General features: G+C 48.7%; 1 protein-coding gene across 5 annotated transcripts in view; it reads right to left on the reverse strand.

Annotated features, from left to right (window-relative positions):
• The window catches only part of ZBTB44 (zinc finger and BTB domain containing 44), a 40,345-nt gene that overhangs the window by 16,038 nt on the left and 10,138 nt on the right, over positions 1-14,169 (reverse strand). For all 5 annotated transcript variants that reach the window (XM_054175970.1, XM_054175969.1, XM_054175968.1 and 2 more), the window contains exon 2: positions 3,705-4,774. In XM_054175970.1, coding sequence (XP_054031945.1) covers positions 3,705-4,722 — 1,018 coding nt within the window. In that variant the 5' untranslated portion in view covers positions 4,723-4,774. The remainder of the gene's footprint in view (positions 1-3,704; positions 4,775-14,169) is intronic.

Here is a 14,169-nt window from a genome sequence, read left to right on the forward strand (position 1 = left end):
TCCAATCCCCTTGTGAACACCTCCAGGGATGGGGACTCCACCACCTCCCTGGGCAGCACATCCCAATGGCTAACAACTCTCTCTGGGAAGAACTTTCTCCTCACCTCCAGCCTAAACTTGCCCTGGTGCAGCTTGAGACTGTGTCCTCTTGTTCTGGTGCTGGCTGCCCTTCCAACCCTAACAATTCTATGATCCTAAGCCCAGCTGCTCTTAGGTTTAATTTTCTGCCTTCACCCCTCAAATGGAAGCAGTGTTAATGAGTTATGAAAATCTCCTCTCAGACACAGCTATTGTTGTAACCCTAATGACTTATTTATCGAGGCCCTGCCTCATGTCTCCTTCTGCAGCACAAAGTGCTTCCAAATATAATAAATTGCAAATGAACAATTCCTGAAATTGCCCAAAGAGTGAATAAGAGCTTTTGCAGGATCAGAGAGAGAGGCAGGAATGCTTTTACACAGGGACTATAAAACACTGAGATAAATATATGCAATTATAGGAGGAAAATACGTTCAGGGAAGAGAAAGCTGTGCTTGAACATATTTTGCTGTCTCCACTTACTGTTCTTCCATGACTACACAAGGAAATCCATCTTTGGGAGGCAAAAAGTGCTTTCTAGCTCCAGGAGTGTGCCTTGTCATATATTAGGTAGATGTGAGCTGTGCTGAAGCAACCAACAACCAAGAGCACTGCTTCTCTTCATAGCAAAGTGTGACTCCAAATGACTCTGAGGCCAGTTAAAGTTGTGCAAAGGCAACTCCACATGAATCCAGAGCCAAAGAACAGATTGGTACTTTGAAGACTTTGGCCTGGCACATTTTGTCTTCTCTCTGTTTTAAGGCTTCATGGGTTCACAGAATGGTTTAGGCTGGAAGGGACCTTAAAGATCATCTCATTCCAACCCCCCTGCCACGGGCAGGGACCCAGTTTGCTCTTTTAAGCTGCTTGGGGATGATATTTATAGCAGGCAAAACTTCCTCCTTTCCCTTGCCATGCTATTTTAAACTCCCCCTAATCATTATTTCTACTTCTATTTTGCCTGTGATGGTACAACTATGATGAGGAAAGAATCTGCATCTCTGGTCACATGGTTGTGGTGAGACCTTCCTGAAGCTCCTACTACAATGAGATTAAACCTGAGTCAGACTCAACCTGGTGTTGAACAAGGGCCACTTGGGGAAGCTGCCCAGCAAGCAAATGATATCTGTGAGTTTTTTAAACTATGCCTTAGTTTGGTAAACTATGTTTAAAGATTTATATTTCCACTTGGAGTCTGCTTCTCAGGGAAGGTAAACAGCCTCCTCTTCAGTAAACAAAAGATCTTCATACCATCTAAGTGCCAGCTGCTGTACTTTGGCCACAACAACCCCAGGCAGTGCTACAGGCTGGGGTCAGAGTGGCTGGAGAGCAGCCAGGCAGAAAGAGACCTGGGGGTGCTGGTTGATAGTAGGCTGACCATGAGCCAGCAGTGTGACCAGCTGGCCAAGAAGACCAATGGCATCCTGGCCTGCATCAGGAACAGTGTGGCCAGCAGGAGCAGGGAAGTCATTGTGCCCTGTGCTCAGCACTGCTTAGGCCACACCTTGAGTCCTGTGTCCAGTTCTGGGCTCCTCAGTTTAGGAAAGATGTTGTGATGCTGGAAGGTGTCCAGAGAAGGGCAACAAAGCTGGGGAGGGGTCTGGAGCACAGCCCTGGGAGGAGATGCTGAGGGAGCTTGAGGTTGCTTAACCTGGAGAAGAGGAGGCTCAGGGGAGACCTTCTTGCTCTCTCCAACTCCCTGAAGGGAGGTTGTAGCCAGGTGGGGGTTGGTGTCACTGGCAAGCTTACTGAGGGTGCCTCAATCCCTTCATCCAGACTGCTGATAAAGATACTCAAGAGAACTGGTCCCAGCACTGAGCCCTGGGGAACACCACTTGAGACTGGCTGCTATCTGAAGCGATCTTCACTCCCCACCACTCTTTGGGCCTGGCCATTCAGGCAGTTTTTTTTACCCAAAGGCCCAGCCTTAGGCTGACCAAACCAAACAACTAATGCAGGCTGCTGGGCTCCAAGTATTTACTTTATTGCAGTTTATTTAATTAACTGAAGCACGCAGCATTTGAATGAAGGAGAGCAGGACATTTGCCACTCTTCCCATCCTCAAACAAAACAGGCTTTATTAACTATCTTTCAGTAAATAAACTCTGCTGAGTGCAGGTCAAGCCACTTAACTGAAAGAGAAATAGCTAAATAGCTGACTGAGGGAAAATGTTGGTAATTGAAGTGGAAATCCTGCAAAACTTCTATCTTCTGACTTACTAAAAGCCACTCAATGCAGCCTGGGCAAAGAGGATTGTTATAGTAACCTTTAGGTGTTACCTATGCACAAACAAGAGCCTGCTAGAAGAACCCAAAAACTGGCTTCAAATTGTCTTGCATGGAAAAGTAAAAGGTTTCTCTCAGCAACTGGCAGCACTTGAAGAAGCAACTTGAGAACCAAATCCCACAGACACGGAAAGATTCTCAGTAAGATGACTGTGTGGTTTTCCTTTCGTCTGGGGCATTAAGATGAGCAGTGCTCCACCACTCATTTGGACCATCTCACAAAGGCTCTCTGTCATGATTGCACAAGGTTTTATGTCTGATGCAAAGCACCATTCCACCCCTCTGTGGCTTTCAGATCTGTGGTTGCTGCTCAGCTCTGGTCATGCCTTTCGACTAATAAAGACAGAATTATTCTCCCCAGTCAAGAAAGCAGAGGTAGAAGGGGGCTCACGTATTCATAGAATGGTTTGGGTTGGGAGGGACCTTAAAGATCATCCAATTACAATTCCCCTGCCATGGGCAGGGACACCTCCCACCAGCCCTGGTTGCTCAAGGCTCGGGCTTGAACTCAAGGCCCTGTCTCACCCGGTTGTCCAGGGAGGTTGTGGATGTCCCCTCCCTGGAGGTGTTCGAGGCCAGGTTGGATGAGGCCCTGAACACCTGCAGAGAGAAGGCATCCATAAACTCCCTGGGCAATCTGTTAGAGTGTCTCACAACCCTCACTCTAAAGAATTTCTTCCTCATCTCCAGTCTCAACCTCCCCTCTTCCAGCTCAAAGCCATTGTCCTCCATCCTATCACTTATGAACCCTTGTCAAATGTCCCTCCCCAGCTCTCCTGGAACCCCCTTGATGTACTGGAAGGCTGCTCTAAGGTCTCCCTGGAGCCTTCTCTTCCCCAGGCTGAACAGCCCAAACTCTCTCAGCCTGTTCCCACAGGGGAGGAGGTGCTCCAGCCCTCTGATCATCTTCATGACCCTTCTCTGGACCTGGTCCAGCAGCTCAGTATCTTAGAATACATAGAATAAACCAGGTTGGAAGAGACCTTCAAGATCATTGCATCCAACCCATCAACCAATCCAACTCACCTAAACAACTAACCCATGGCACCAAGCACCCCATCAAGTCTCCTCCTGAACACCTTCAATGATGGCGACTCCACCACCTCCCATCTTTCTCATGTCAGGGGCACTGCTGAATAAGGAGATTCCCCAACCTCTCTGAGTTACTTTAAGAGCTCTAATTTCTATCCCCAAACCGAGGTTATCATGTAACATTTCGTAGAAGAGGGTGAAAACGAAGACCATTTCCTAAAGCAAAGCACAAAACCCCACCAAGCAGATCTCCCTCAGTGCACACAAGCCTCTTCTGCAGAGGTACCAAACCCCAGCCACGGACCTACCTATAGAGGAAGACTGTGGGCTGATCAGGAGATCTTCCTGCACTTGCTCACTTCCTGGGACCGTCTGCTGGTCGCTCAGCGAGCTCTGGGAGGCGCTGACGGGCTGGGACACCTCCTCGTGCACCTCCTCGTCGCTCAGCCTCTCCACCTTGACGCGCACGTCCTCTTCCATGACGAGGGGAGAGCTGTCCTTGGTGCTCTCACACGCCACGTAGTCTGCGATTCTTCGGCCGGACTCGGAGGGCCCAGGCATTTCCAACGTCCTAGAGTTCTCCGCCTGCTTCACCTTCTCCGACTGCAGCCTTCGGTCGATGCCGAAAGGAAAAGTCCAGGGGAAAGCTAAGGACGAGTCCACGGGCTGATTTCTGGACTCTGGGTACGAAGCCGCAGGATTCAGCACCTGGGGGGAGCTGGTTTGCGTGTTGCACTTGAGGGGGCTCTCGGGGGACATGACGATGTAGCTTTTGCGCTTGCGGCGCGACTCGCGGCACACGGGGATGGCTCTCTCCACCACGCTGCACTCGGAGGAGACCGGAGAAAGGCTGCCGTCTCGAGAGGTGAAGTTGCAGTTGGCACTGTTCTCCTGCCCGGCCTCCAGCACCTTCTCCTGCTGGCTGTTGGGGGTATTCCATAAAATGCTGGACTTCATGAACTCCGAGCAGGTGCTGGCCACGCTGAACATCTGCATGTAGCTGGCCGCAGCCAAGACGTCGATGATGTTCTCGGTGTTGATGGACAGCGTGGCCGTGTAGGCGTACTCCAGGAGAGGGATGAACCCCGTCACCGTCACGTGGTGGAGGTCTAACACGCTCTTGCCCTCATCTTCCGCTTGGCCAACGAGTTTGGAGCGGAAGAAGTCACTGCAAGCTGCCAAAACCACCTTGTGCGCCCTGAAGATCTTGTCCTGGACGCGGATGGTGATGTCGCAGAAGTGGCCGTCGTTGCGGAGCATGTTCAGCTTCCCCAGCATCTCCTGACTGTGGGCAGGGGAGTTATGAGTGAAGGTTTTAACACCCATCTTTTCACCTTTCTGCTAGCGTTCTTCCCACAGACGAGAGATCACAGGGAGCCTGGAACAAAGAGCAACACTGTCATTGGCATCTCTGAAAGCCAAACCCGCGTGGCTGCACGGCTGCACGTCTCCGTACGCACAAAATCCAGCTGAATTCTCAAGGGCCAGGATGTTCTAGGATCCAGCCTGGGCCAGGCACTAACTCCAGAGAGGTGCAATGACCTACTTGTAGTTTTCATTACACAGATCAAATTCTCTGCCCTCTATCACCAATGTCTTCCACATCGCTGCTACTGCTCGCTCCAACCCGATTCCTAAGGCGGCTTAGAGCAACCCCAATGCCTGCAGTACTCCAAAGCAAGCAGGTTCGAAACCATCACCTGTATTTTTATTTTCTGGGGTCAGGAAACTATTGCTTCCAGTTCTAAAACCTCACAGACTTTGTTGAATGTTTCTTCTAAATGGGAAAGACATTAGCTTGGGTTCACTTACACATGTGCAGGAACAAGTAAATCTCCCAGAGAAAGGATTTAATACCAGAAAAGCCTTGGAGAAACTACAGCATGGATTTTCAGAGAACAGAGTTCAAGCTAGTGAACAGAAACCACCAGTTGCCAATAGTTCTGCAGGTACTGATTGCCTAAAGCTGCTTTTAATAAACAGCTTTGGACTAGGATGAGAAGTTCCTGGAAATCCCTTCAAAAACACAATGGATTGCGAAGCTCAAAGGAAAAGTTTAGATTTATATCCAAGAGAGGCAAATTGATGTTGTAGATGTGATAAGGAAGGCAACTTTTGCCTTCTGGAAGCAAACCTGTCATCTTGGAGACTGGCTGTCTCCCATGTGTGGAGCAAAGGGATGGGTTTGGTGCAAGGTCCCGAGGGAGAAGGCCTCACTCCAATTACTTCTGAATGATTTCACTGTAAAGGGAACACCAGGCACCATGTTTGGCCTTCCCCACCTCAAGCTCCTGTGGAAAGTCTTCTGTGATCCACATGACTCACACAATGAACAGAATCTACCAACACCACCTGGGTGAAGCTGATGGTTTAACATCAACTGCATCACTGGGTTTGGTTATGTCCTGGAGTCGGCTTCTTCACATCATCCCTCTCCTCTCCCTTACATGTGCACAAACACAGCACGCTGGGCTGTGCAAGCTGGTCATCTGGAGCCATCCAGATACAATGAGCACTGCACATCTGCAACAACTCTCCACCTGCCATATGAAGAAAGGCTGAGAGAGCTAGGTTTGGTCAGCCTTGAGAGAAGGCAGCTGAGGGGAGACCTTATCACCATGGACCAGTACAGAAAGAGTGGCAGCAGGAGGATGGAGACTCCCTTTTTACAAGGAGTCCCATGGAAAAGGCAAGGGGTGATGGGGACAAGAAGAGGAGGCTCAGGGGAGACCTTATTGCTGTCTACAACTCCCTGAAGGGAGGTGGTAGCCAGGTGGGGGTTGGTCTCTTCTCCCAGGCAAGCAGCACCAGAACAAGAGGACACAGTCTCAAGTTGTGACAGGGGAAGGTGAGGCTGGAGGTGAGGAGAAAGTTCTTCCCAGAGAGAGCTGTTAGGCGTTGGAATGTGCTGCCCAGGGAGGTGGTGGAGTCCCCATCCCTGGAGGTGTTCAAGAGGGGATTGGATGTGGCACTTGGTGCCATGGTTTAGTAGTCATGAGGTGTTGGGTGACAGGTTGGACTTGGATGTCTTGAGGTCTTTTCCAACCTTGTTGATTCTATGATTTTAAGTTACTGCTGGGGAGATTCCCTTTGGACTCTGGAAGACATGTTTTTCCCTCCATGAGAACAGTCAGACACTGGAATCATCTCCCAAGGGAAGCAGTGGGGTCCCCTCCTTTGGATAGTTTTAAGACTCAGCTTGCCAGGGTGCTGGGCCAGCTCATTTCAACTCCACTATCACCTAGAAAGGTTTGAGGAGACAGATCCTTGGGGTCTCTTCCAACCTGGCATTCTGTGAGTCTGTGAAAGCTCAGCAGTCTTAGCACTGTTTAAATGGCAGCTGTCAGAGCCCACCTGGTTCCACAGACATTTACACTCAGCTTCTTTTTTTCCCAAGTCCTTCACTTCTGATACCGCAAAACCCTTGCAGACAGAGGGGAAATATCTGAGGGAAGAGATTAACTAACACTTACCAATATACATCTGAAGTCTGAGTGAAACTGTAAGGGCCACTTGGATCTAAAATGAAATTTCACACTACTGCAGAGGAAGAAGTGAAGCAGAAGCAAAACACTCCCTTCAGTGAAAGAAAAACACATCGACCTCGAGAGGCATCTGAAGATCCAGACTGTTTGTTCTCCAGCATCAATCTAATGAAAAGCATATTTAATTGATCTCAGACCAAAAATCCACACTAAAAGCTTGTAACAGCATATTCAAAAATGGCCTTGGGATACCCTTCCTGCTGAATTCCCAGTCGAGGCAGCAGCTCCTTGGCACATCAGAAGACCAGAGCGCTTCTGTTCGGCAACCGCCTGCAGAAGGGGCTCTGCGCTTGCAAGGACTGTCAGCAGTGGGTTTGGTGTTTAGAAACAGTACCAATGCATGGCTAGAAACAAGGAAAAAAATGTAGGCAAGCAGCCCCTTCAGTTCTTGGACACTCCAAAGACTGGGGGACTTGAACATCTCTCCTATGAAGAAAGACTGGGACCTGGGGCTGCTCAGAGCAGGCTGAGAGGGGATCTTGTGGATGGCTATAAATATCTGAGGAGGGAGTATCAAGAAGAAGGGGCCAGGCTCTTTTTGGTGGTGTCCTGTGATAGGACAAGGAACAAGAGGTACAAGTTAGAACACAGGAGATCCCAGCTGAACATATGGAGACACTTCCTTACTGTGAGGGTGCTGGAGCCCTGGAGCAGGCTGCCCAAGTTGGTTGTGGAGTCTCTTTCCCTGGAGACTTTCAAAACCCTTCTGGATATGTTCCTGCGTGACCAGCCCTAGGTGATCCTGCTTTGGCAGTGGAGTTTGGACTCGGTGATCTCTAGAGGTCCCTTCCAACCCCCACCACTCTGTGACTAACCCATTTTTCCTTCTTTACTCATCTGAAGAGTAGAACTCATCCCTCCAGTCCCTAAGCGCCAGAGCTCTGCTCACCACTTTCAAACCGTGCTCTGAACCATTCCTTGCCCTGCTTCCCCCTTCCTGCCTGCCTCTCCCCTTCTCCTGGCCTCCTTTCCCCTTTCATCTTTTGCTTCCTTGACCTTGATCTGGTTGCAGAATGTACAATCAAACAGCGGAAGGCAGCGATGTGCAATAAATGGATTGAAATTTATTACAGCAGCAGCAGCGTGCCTGCCACGAACGTGAGCTGCTGCTCTGCTGAGTGCCTTCTGTCAAAGGCCCTTCCCCTCTCCTTGCACTGACACCACCATTCCAACAAGTGGCTCCTACCCACACAAAGGGCCTATGCACATGCCTGCTCCTTTCAGAAGGATCAGCAGGGGTGGGCTGAGGAAGGGGGGCAACAACATCACTGCCTTCCAGTTAATGAGGCTGTAAAAACATCAAATATTTTTAGAAGGTAATTTAAACAATATGAGAATATTTTCCACATGAAAAGATGAGAGTGCTAAAGCTCAGCCAGGTTATAAAACGGTTCAGCTCTCTTTGCTAAGTGGCACAGGGCACTTTTATGGCTGGCACTAAGTCACAGCGAGGCAAAGGGGGTAAAGGGCTGCAAAATTACAACCTCACCTCGACTCTAAGGTCTTTGGAGCACCACTGTTTCTAAAGGGCATCTTGGCGTGCCTCAGTGATTAGCTGATAGCCCAGGCCAACAGTCATTGGCCTGTGAGGTACAGGGCATATGCTCAGGAGTGATTAAAGAACCATAAATTACAACTGAGCAGACCTGGTCCCTTGGCACTGTTTGGGATAGGGAGATCACGATGCACACATAAAGTAAGATTGTAAGTGGGTTGGAGCTGGAAGAGTTGTTCAGTTGTTGTCCAGTACCTGAAGAGAGCTACAAGAAGGCTGGGGAGAGGCTTTTTACAAGGCCTTGTAGTGATAGGATGAGAGGAGCTTCAGTCACCAGCCCTGGAGGTGTTCAAGAAGCTGTAGATGTGGTGCTTCAGGACACAGTTTAGTGGTCAGGGCAGCTGGGTTACAGTTGGACTTGATGATCTTAAAAGATCTTTTCCAACATGAATGATTCTATGACCTGGATCACCTTAGCCCTATGCTACACAGGCATCAGCACTCCTTTGTCCCTCCAAATGCTCATCTTGTTAATATAATGAAATTCATGATTGCATTGGAACTGCTCTTAGGCCTGTACTTAACTTCATCTTTGCTGTTTCTCTTTCAGACTTGAAACATGTGAATATCTAAATGGGGATCTGTTTGCCCCTACAGCAGCTGGCCTAATAAAAGGTCCTACCTCCAGCTATAAATCTTCACTTGCATCACTTGACTGAACTGCTGGCTGCAGCTGCCAAACTGTCCTCCTTTCAACAGCACCTTCTAAACTTTGTTTAAGAGGGTATTTTAAGTCAGGCCAGTAAACCTAGCCTGAACTCAGCCCACCCCTGCCAAGCCTGATGGTGTTTATGAAAAAGGGAGGGCAAACACAAGGGTTCTGTGCTCACAATGACGTCAAAGTGCAGCAGCTCTCTTTGGTGGACTGGAATCTGTGGAATGCAAACCTGTAACCTTTAGCTGCAGTGGGGGAATGGCCCAGGGAAATGAGCCATCCAGATAAAACAGGCAGAGTTTCAGCACTTCCATTTCCTCTAGGACAGCAGGCTACGAACTGCAAGTGCACAAAGGAGCCAGTGTCAAGCGAGCTGCCGCACGGAGGCTGCTATGGCCAAACCTGAAATAGACGCTGAGCTGCAGTCTATAAACAGAGGCTGATGTGATGCTAAGCCCACAGAAAAAACCCAGCAGAGCTTTCAGTGCTGGAGCTAACCTGGTTCAGGACCCAAACTTTTATTCTCCAAACCACTCCCACTGAAATTGCTGAGCCCCTTTCCTCCCAGCTTCACGGAAAAGGACAATTTTCAGTCGTTTTCTGTTTGAAGGAGTTTGGAGGGGGAGTTTTGTCCTTGGACAGGGCTCTGGGAAGACCTCTGTCTGCCCCAAAAGAATCACTGACAGCAAGATAAGTAGGCCTGGAGAACTCCACTTGGGAGCTTTAATGGCAGAGCAATTTCACCAAGCAAGATGAAGACCCAAACTCCTACAATCCATCTCTTTATTGTTAGCAGTAATATTCCCTCTCGCAGTAGAAGGCTCATAAAAGAGTGTGCTGAGCTTTTCCTGTGCACTCCAGAAGCACTGTGTTTGACAAGCTAAGGCCATTTATTTTGTAAAAACTGGGGGTTTGGCACACCACCCTTGACAAGTTCACATGCCAAAGCTTTTGAGGCCATTGACTTCATCTGCCATCAGCACGGCTCACAAAAAGCAGTTGTTAGCTTCTTTGTACTCCGCATCCTGCGGTGGCAAATTGTTTCACCAGCAGCCAACCCTTCCCCCGTGAAAAATACCTGGCAAAGAGACTTTTCAAAAGCAGATCTTCCCAAATTTTAGGTCCAGCCCAGCAGGAGCTGCTGCAGAAGGCTGGCAGGCAGATCCTCATAGATCTCTTCACTTTCCCCCAAATTAAATCCCCCAATAGTAATAATAAAAACGCAAGAGCTTTAAATATAACATGCCAGGGTATGAAGGATGATGTGTGAGGGCACAGCAAAGTCCTGGATGGCAGTTCCAGCACTGACTCACATCATCATTGCTAGTGAGAAGGATTAATCTTTCCTGTGGACAGCAAGAGGACTCAGATGATGGAAAAGTGGATCTGCGTGACGCAAATCTGCCAGATGCATTTTAATTCTCAGAGCTGGTGGCAAGCAAGGGGACAGCAGTGGGGGGCCAAAGCCAGCAATTTGTGGGCCAAAATGGGTTTACTGTGAATTGAAGTGACAGGTGAGCACTACAGAGCCTTTCTGAAAGGGTGACATTAGAAAAGAGAAGAGGCTCAGAGGAGACCTTATTGCTCTCTACAACTACCTGAAGGGAGGTTGGAGCCAGGTGGGGGTTGGTCTCTTCTCCCAGGCAAGCAGCACCAGAACAAGAGGACACAGTCTCAAGCTGCTCCAGGGGAGGTTTAGGCTGGATGTTAGGAAGAAGTTCTTCCCAGAAAGAGAGATTGGCCATTGGAATGTGCTGCCCAGGGAGGTGGTGGAGTCACCATCCCTGGAGGTGATTAGGAAGAGACTGGACGGGGTGCTTGGTGCCATGGTTTAGTTGATTAGATGGGGCTGGGTGATAGGTTGGACTTGATGATCTCAAAGGTCTTTTCCAACCTGGTCTATTCTATTCTATTCACATTTCAAGGGGAAGTTCAGGCTGTGATTTTTACAGCAGCAACAACAACAGGCTCACAGCAAGATCCAGACTGTCTTAAACTGGTTTGCATGACTGGACCTTCAGCTGAGAGTTGAATTTAGAGGGAGGTGATACTCCTCCTCTTTGAGACGCTGTGGCTCCCAGCCACTTCTCTCCCCTGCAATTCATCTTTCAAAACTTAGGGACTGGTTTTGGCAACTGAGCTTCTTGAAGGGCATTCTGACACACAGATATCCAAAGATTCACCTCTTCTGGCTTTCAGTTTTTACTGTTATTAGCATCAAAGTGTAGGATAGACCAGGTTGGAAAAGACCTTTGAGATCATCAAGCTTTGGTCAGCAAGGGAATGGCTTTAAGCTTGAAGAGGAGAGATTGAGACTGAAGATTAGGAAGAAATACTTGAGAGTGAGGGTGGGGAGACTCTGGCACAGCTTGCCCAGGGAGACTGTGGCTACCTCCTCCCTGGAGGTGTTGAAGGCCAGGCTGGATGAGGCCTTGAGCAACCTGGGCTAGTGGGAGGTGTCCCTGCCCATGGCAGGGATGCTGGAACTAGATGATCCTCAAGGTCCCTTCCAACCTATACCATTCTATGAATCAGAATGAAGAGGAGGTACATTTAAGTTCAAACCCAACCACTTCATAATAGTGGATAAATGACAATGTGGACAGTTCTGTGAATCTATAAAACCAATGCCTCTGCTGAACACAGCAAACTCCAGCTCTCCACATGCCAGAACAAGTGCTTTACTCAGTGGAGAGGAACCTAATATGCACCAGGTATGAGGCTAGTGAAACAGCTCCCCATTTCCCTGCAAATACCAAAAAACCAGTCACAACCTTTCTCAGCTTTCTCCTTGGCTTTCAGCATGATGAGCCCAGGGCCTGGCTTGTCAACCTCTCTCATGGTTTTGCAGAGCACTTTTTTGTACACTATGGATATCAAGCCCAAACAGCACAACCCCTGCTGTTAGAACAAGGCAGACCAAGAGCAGCTCAGCAATATTTGTTTAGCTCCAAACACCTCCACTGGATTGGTTCTAAACTAGAAAGCTCCAGGTAAAAAGTGTACAACATGCAGAGCTACCCAAGCTTCCTTGTGCTACAAACTGCCTCAGAAAAGGAAAGCAAGATGATTTTTCTTTTTGCTGGATACATGGAGAAACCAAACATCTACTGCAAGGGGAAAAAAGAAAGACCATGTCTACTACCTGTATTTTAGGCTATTATAACCAACATGAACCAGATCACAGAGCTGCTGTTCTTGCAGCATGAGGTCATAAGACAGGGAAAGCTGTAAATCATTAGTTAAACCATCACTGGGTTTCAGGAGTTGCTGTTCCTACACAGAACATGAAGCACAACGTGTCTCAGGGATTTTTTTTTTCTCCTTGCTTTGTTTTCCTGATTAGTCATTTGCATGGAAATGAAGAAGTTGGCTGTCAGAACTCAGCAGTCATGTTCTGACAGCGTGGCAAGAGATGGGAGATAAAGAGAACCTGGCTGCAGGCTGAAAGGATGAAGCAGCACAGCCTACAGAGGAGCTTAAGAGCACAGCACAGAGGGGAGATTTAGGCTGGGTGTTAGAAATTCTTTATGGTGAGGGTGGTGAGACACTGGAACTGGCTACCCAGGGAGGTCATGGATGTCTGCTTTCTGGAGGTGTTCAAGGCCAGGTTGGATGAGGCCTTGAGCAACCTGGGCGAGTGGGAGTGTCCCTGCCCATAGCAGGGGAGATTGGAACTAGAGGATCTTTGAAGGTCCCTTGCAACCCAAACCATTCTATGAAACCATGAAAGGAGTGCACCTGGATCTGTCCATACCAAAGCCTCCATAAACCTCCAAAAAACTTCCCAGTGGTGGAATACAACAAGACACAGGACCTATCTATTTGGCCCCACACACCTTCCAGCATGTCCTTTACAGACGATCTGTTTGAACCCCTCAGCTGTGTCCTGGAACTCAGAAAGGAGCTCTCCCAAGCCCTGCATCTGGCAGAATGAAGAAGTCATCTGCCTGTCTGTAATAGATCACAGATGCCAAGGCCACATTCATTAACTTCATCAGCAGACACATCCTTGCAGCACACTCTGGCTTATCATTTCCTTGTGCAAATGACACTTCTAGATTGATTCTTGTCCCTTATCAACTCATATACATACAATCATGGCCTACAGGAAGCAGCCTGTGGGACTTTCTTCTGACTGATCTCAAGCCTGTAAAAGGATTTAATCCTACTGTAAACCTCTCTTAATTGCTGTGGCAGGACCTGCACACCTCTCCCATCTTGGGCAAACAAGAGACAAATGAGGGTTGTGGTCTCGGTCGTGGATGAACTCAGAGCTGTCATGAGGCAGCTCTGTGGCAGATCACCCAATACACAGCCAAATCACTGAATCATTAACTGTGGAAGTGTCACAGAGCTGGAATTCAAATCAGAGCAAAATTCATCCTGCTAAACTGTCCCACTGGCTTCTGGGCAACGAAAGCTGGTCTGTACAACAACATAAACCACCACGGCCAACAGCAGACCCTCCTGAGCGGCAGGAGGGGCTGAGAGCTGACAACAGCTTGCAGCCAAAACTGCTTGGGAGCCACTGACAGACACACCAGGAGGTGTGTGTGCAGGCACCAAGCATGCTAGATGAAGGCAGCAAGAAGATGAAAGCATAGCTACAGCTCCTTGCCTAGATAAAACCTGGAGATTAAAGATCATGGTGTAGGTGTGCACAACACATTCCCACTCCTCTCATTAGAAGCCCAATCTAGAAGTGTTTCCATGAAGACACTGCTGTGACTGCAAACATGCCAAGTGGGACTTTCATCCTTGAGGAAAAATTTCTGGAGGAGCAGGAGCTGATGCAGGACTGCTCAAAGGTTGTCTCATGTGGGTCCTTCAGGAGGAGATTGGACATGGCACTTGGTGCCATGGTCTAGTCATGAGGTCTGTCGAGACAGGTTGGACTTGATGATCCTTGGGGTGTCTTCCAACCTTAGTTATACTGTGACACTGTGATCAGTCCTGGGACCAGGCTTGCTCAGCATCTTTGAGGGTGCCATGGACAGTGGCATTGAGTGCACCCT

Source organism: Dryobates pubescens, chromosome 34 (assembly GCF_014839835.1).
Source record: "Dryobates pubescens isolate bDryPub1 chromosome 34, bDryPub1.pri, whole genome shotgun sequence".
Lineage (NCBI taxonomy): Eukaryota > Metazoa > Chordata > Aves > Piciformes > Picidae > Dryobates > Dryobates pubescens.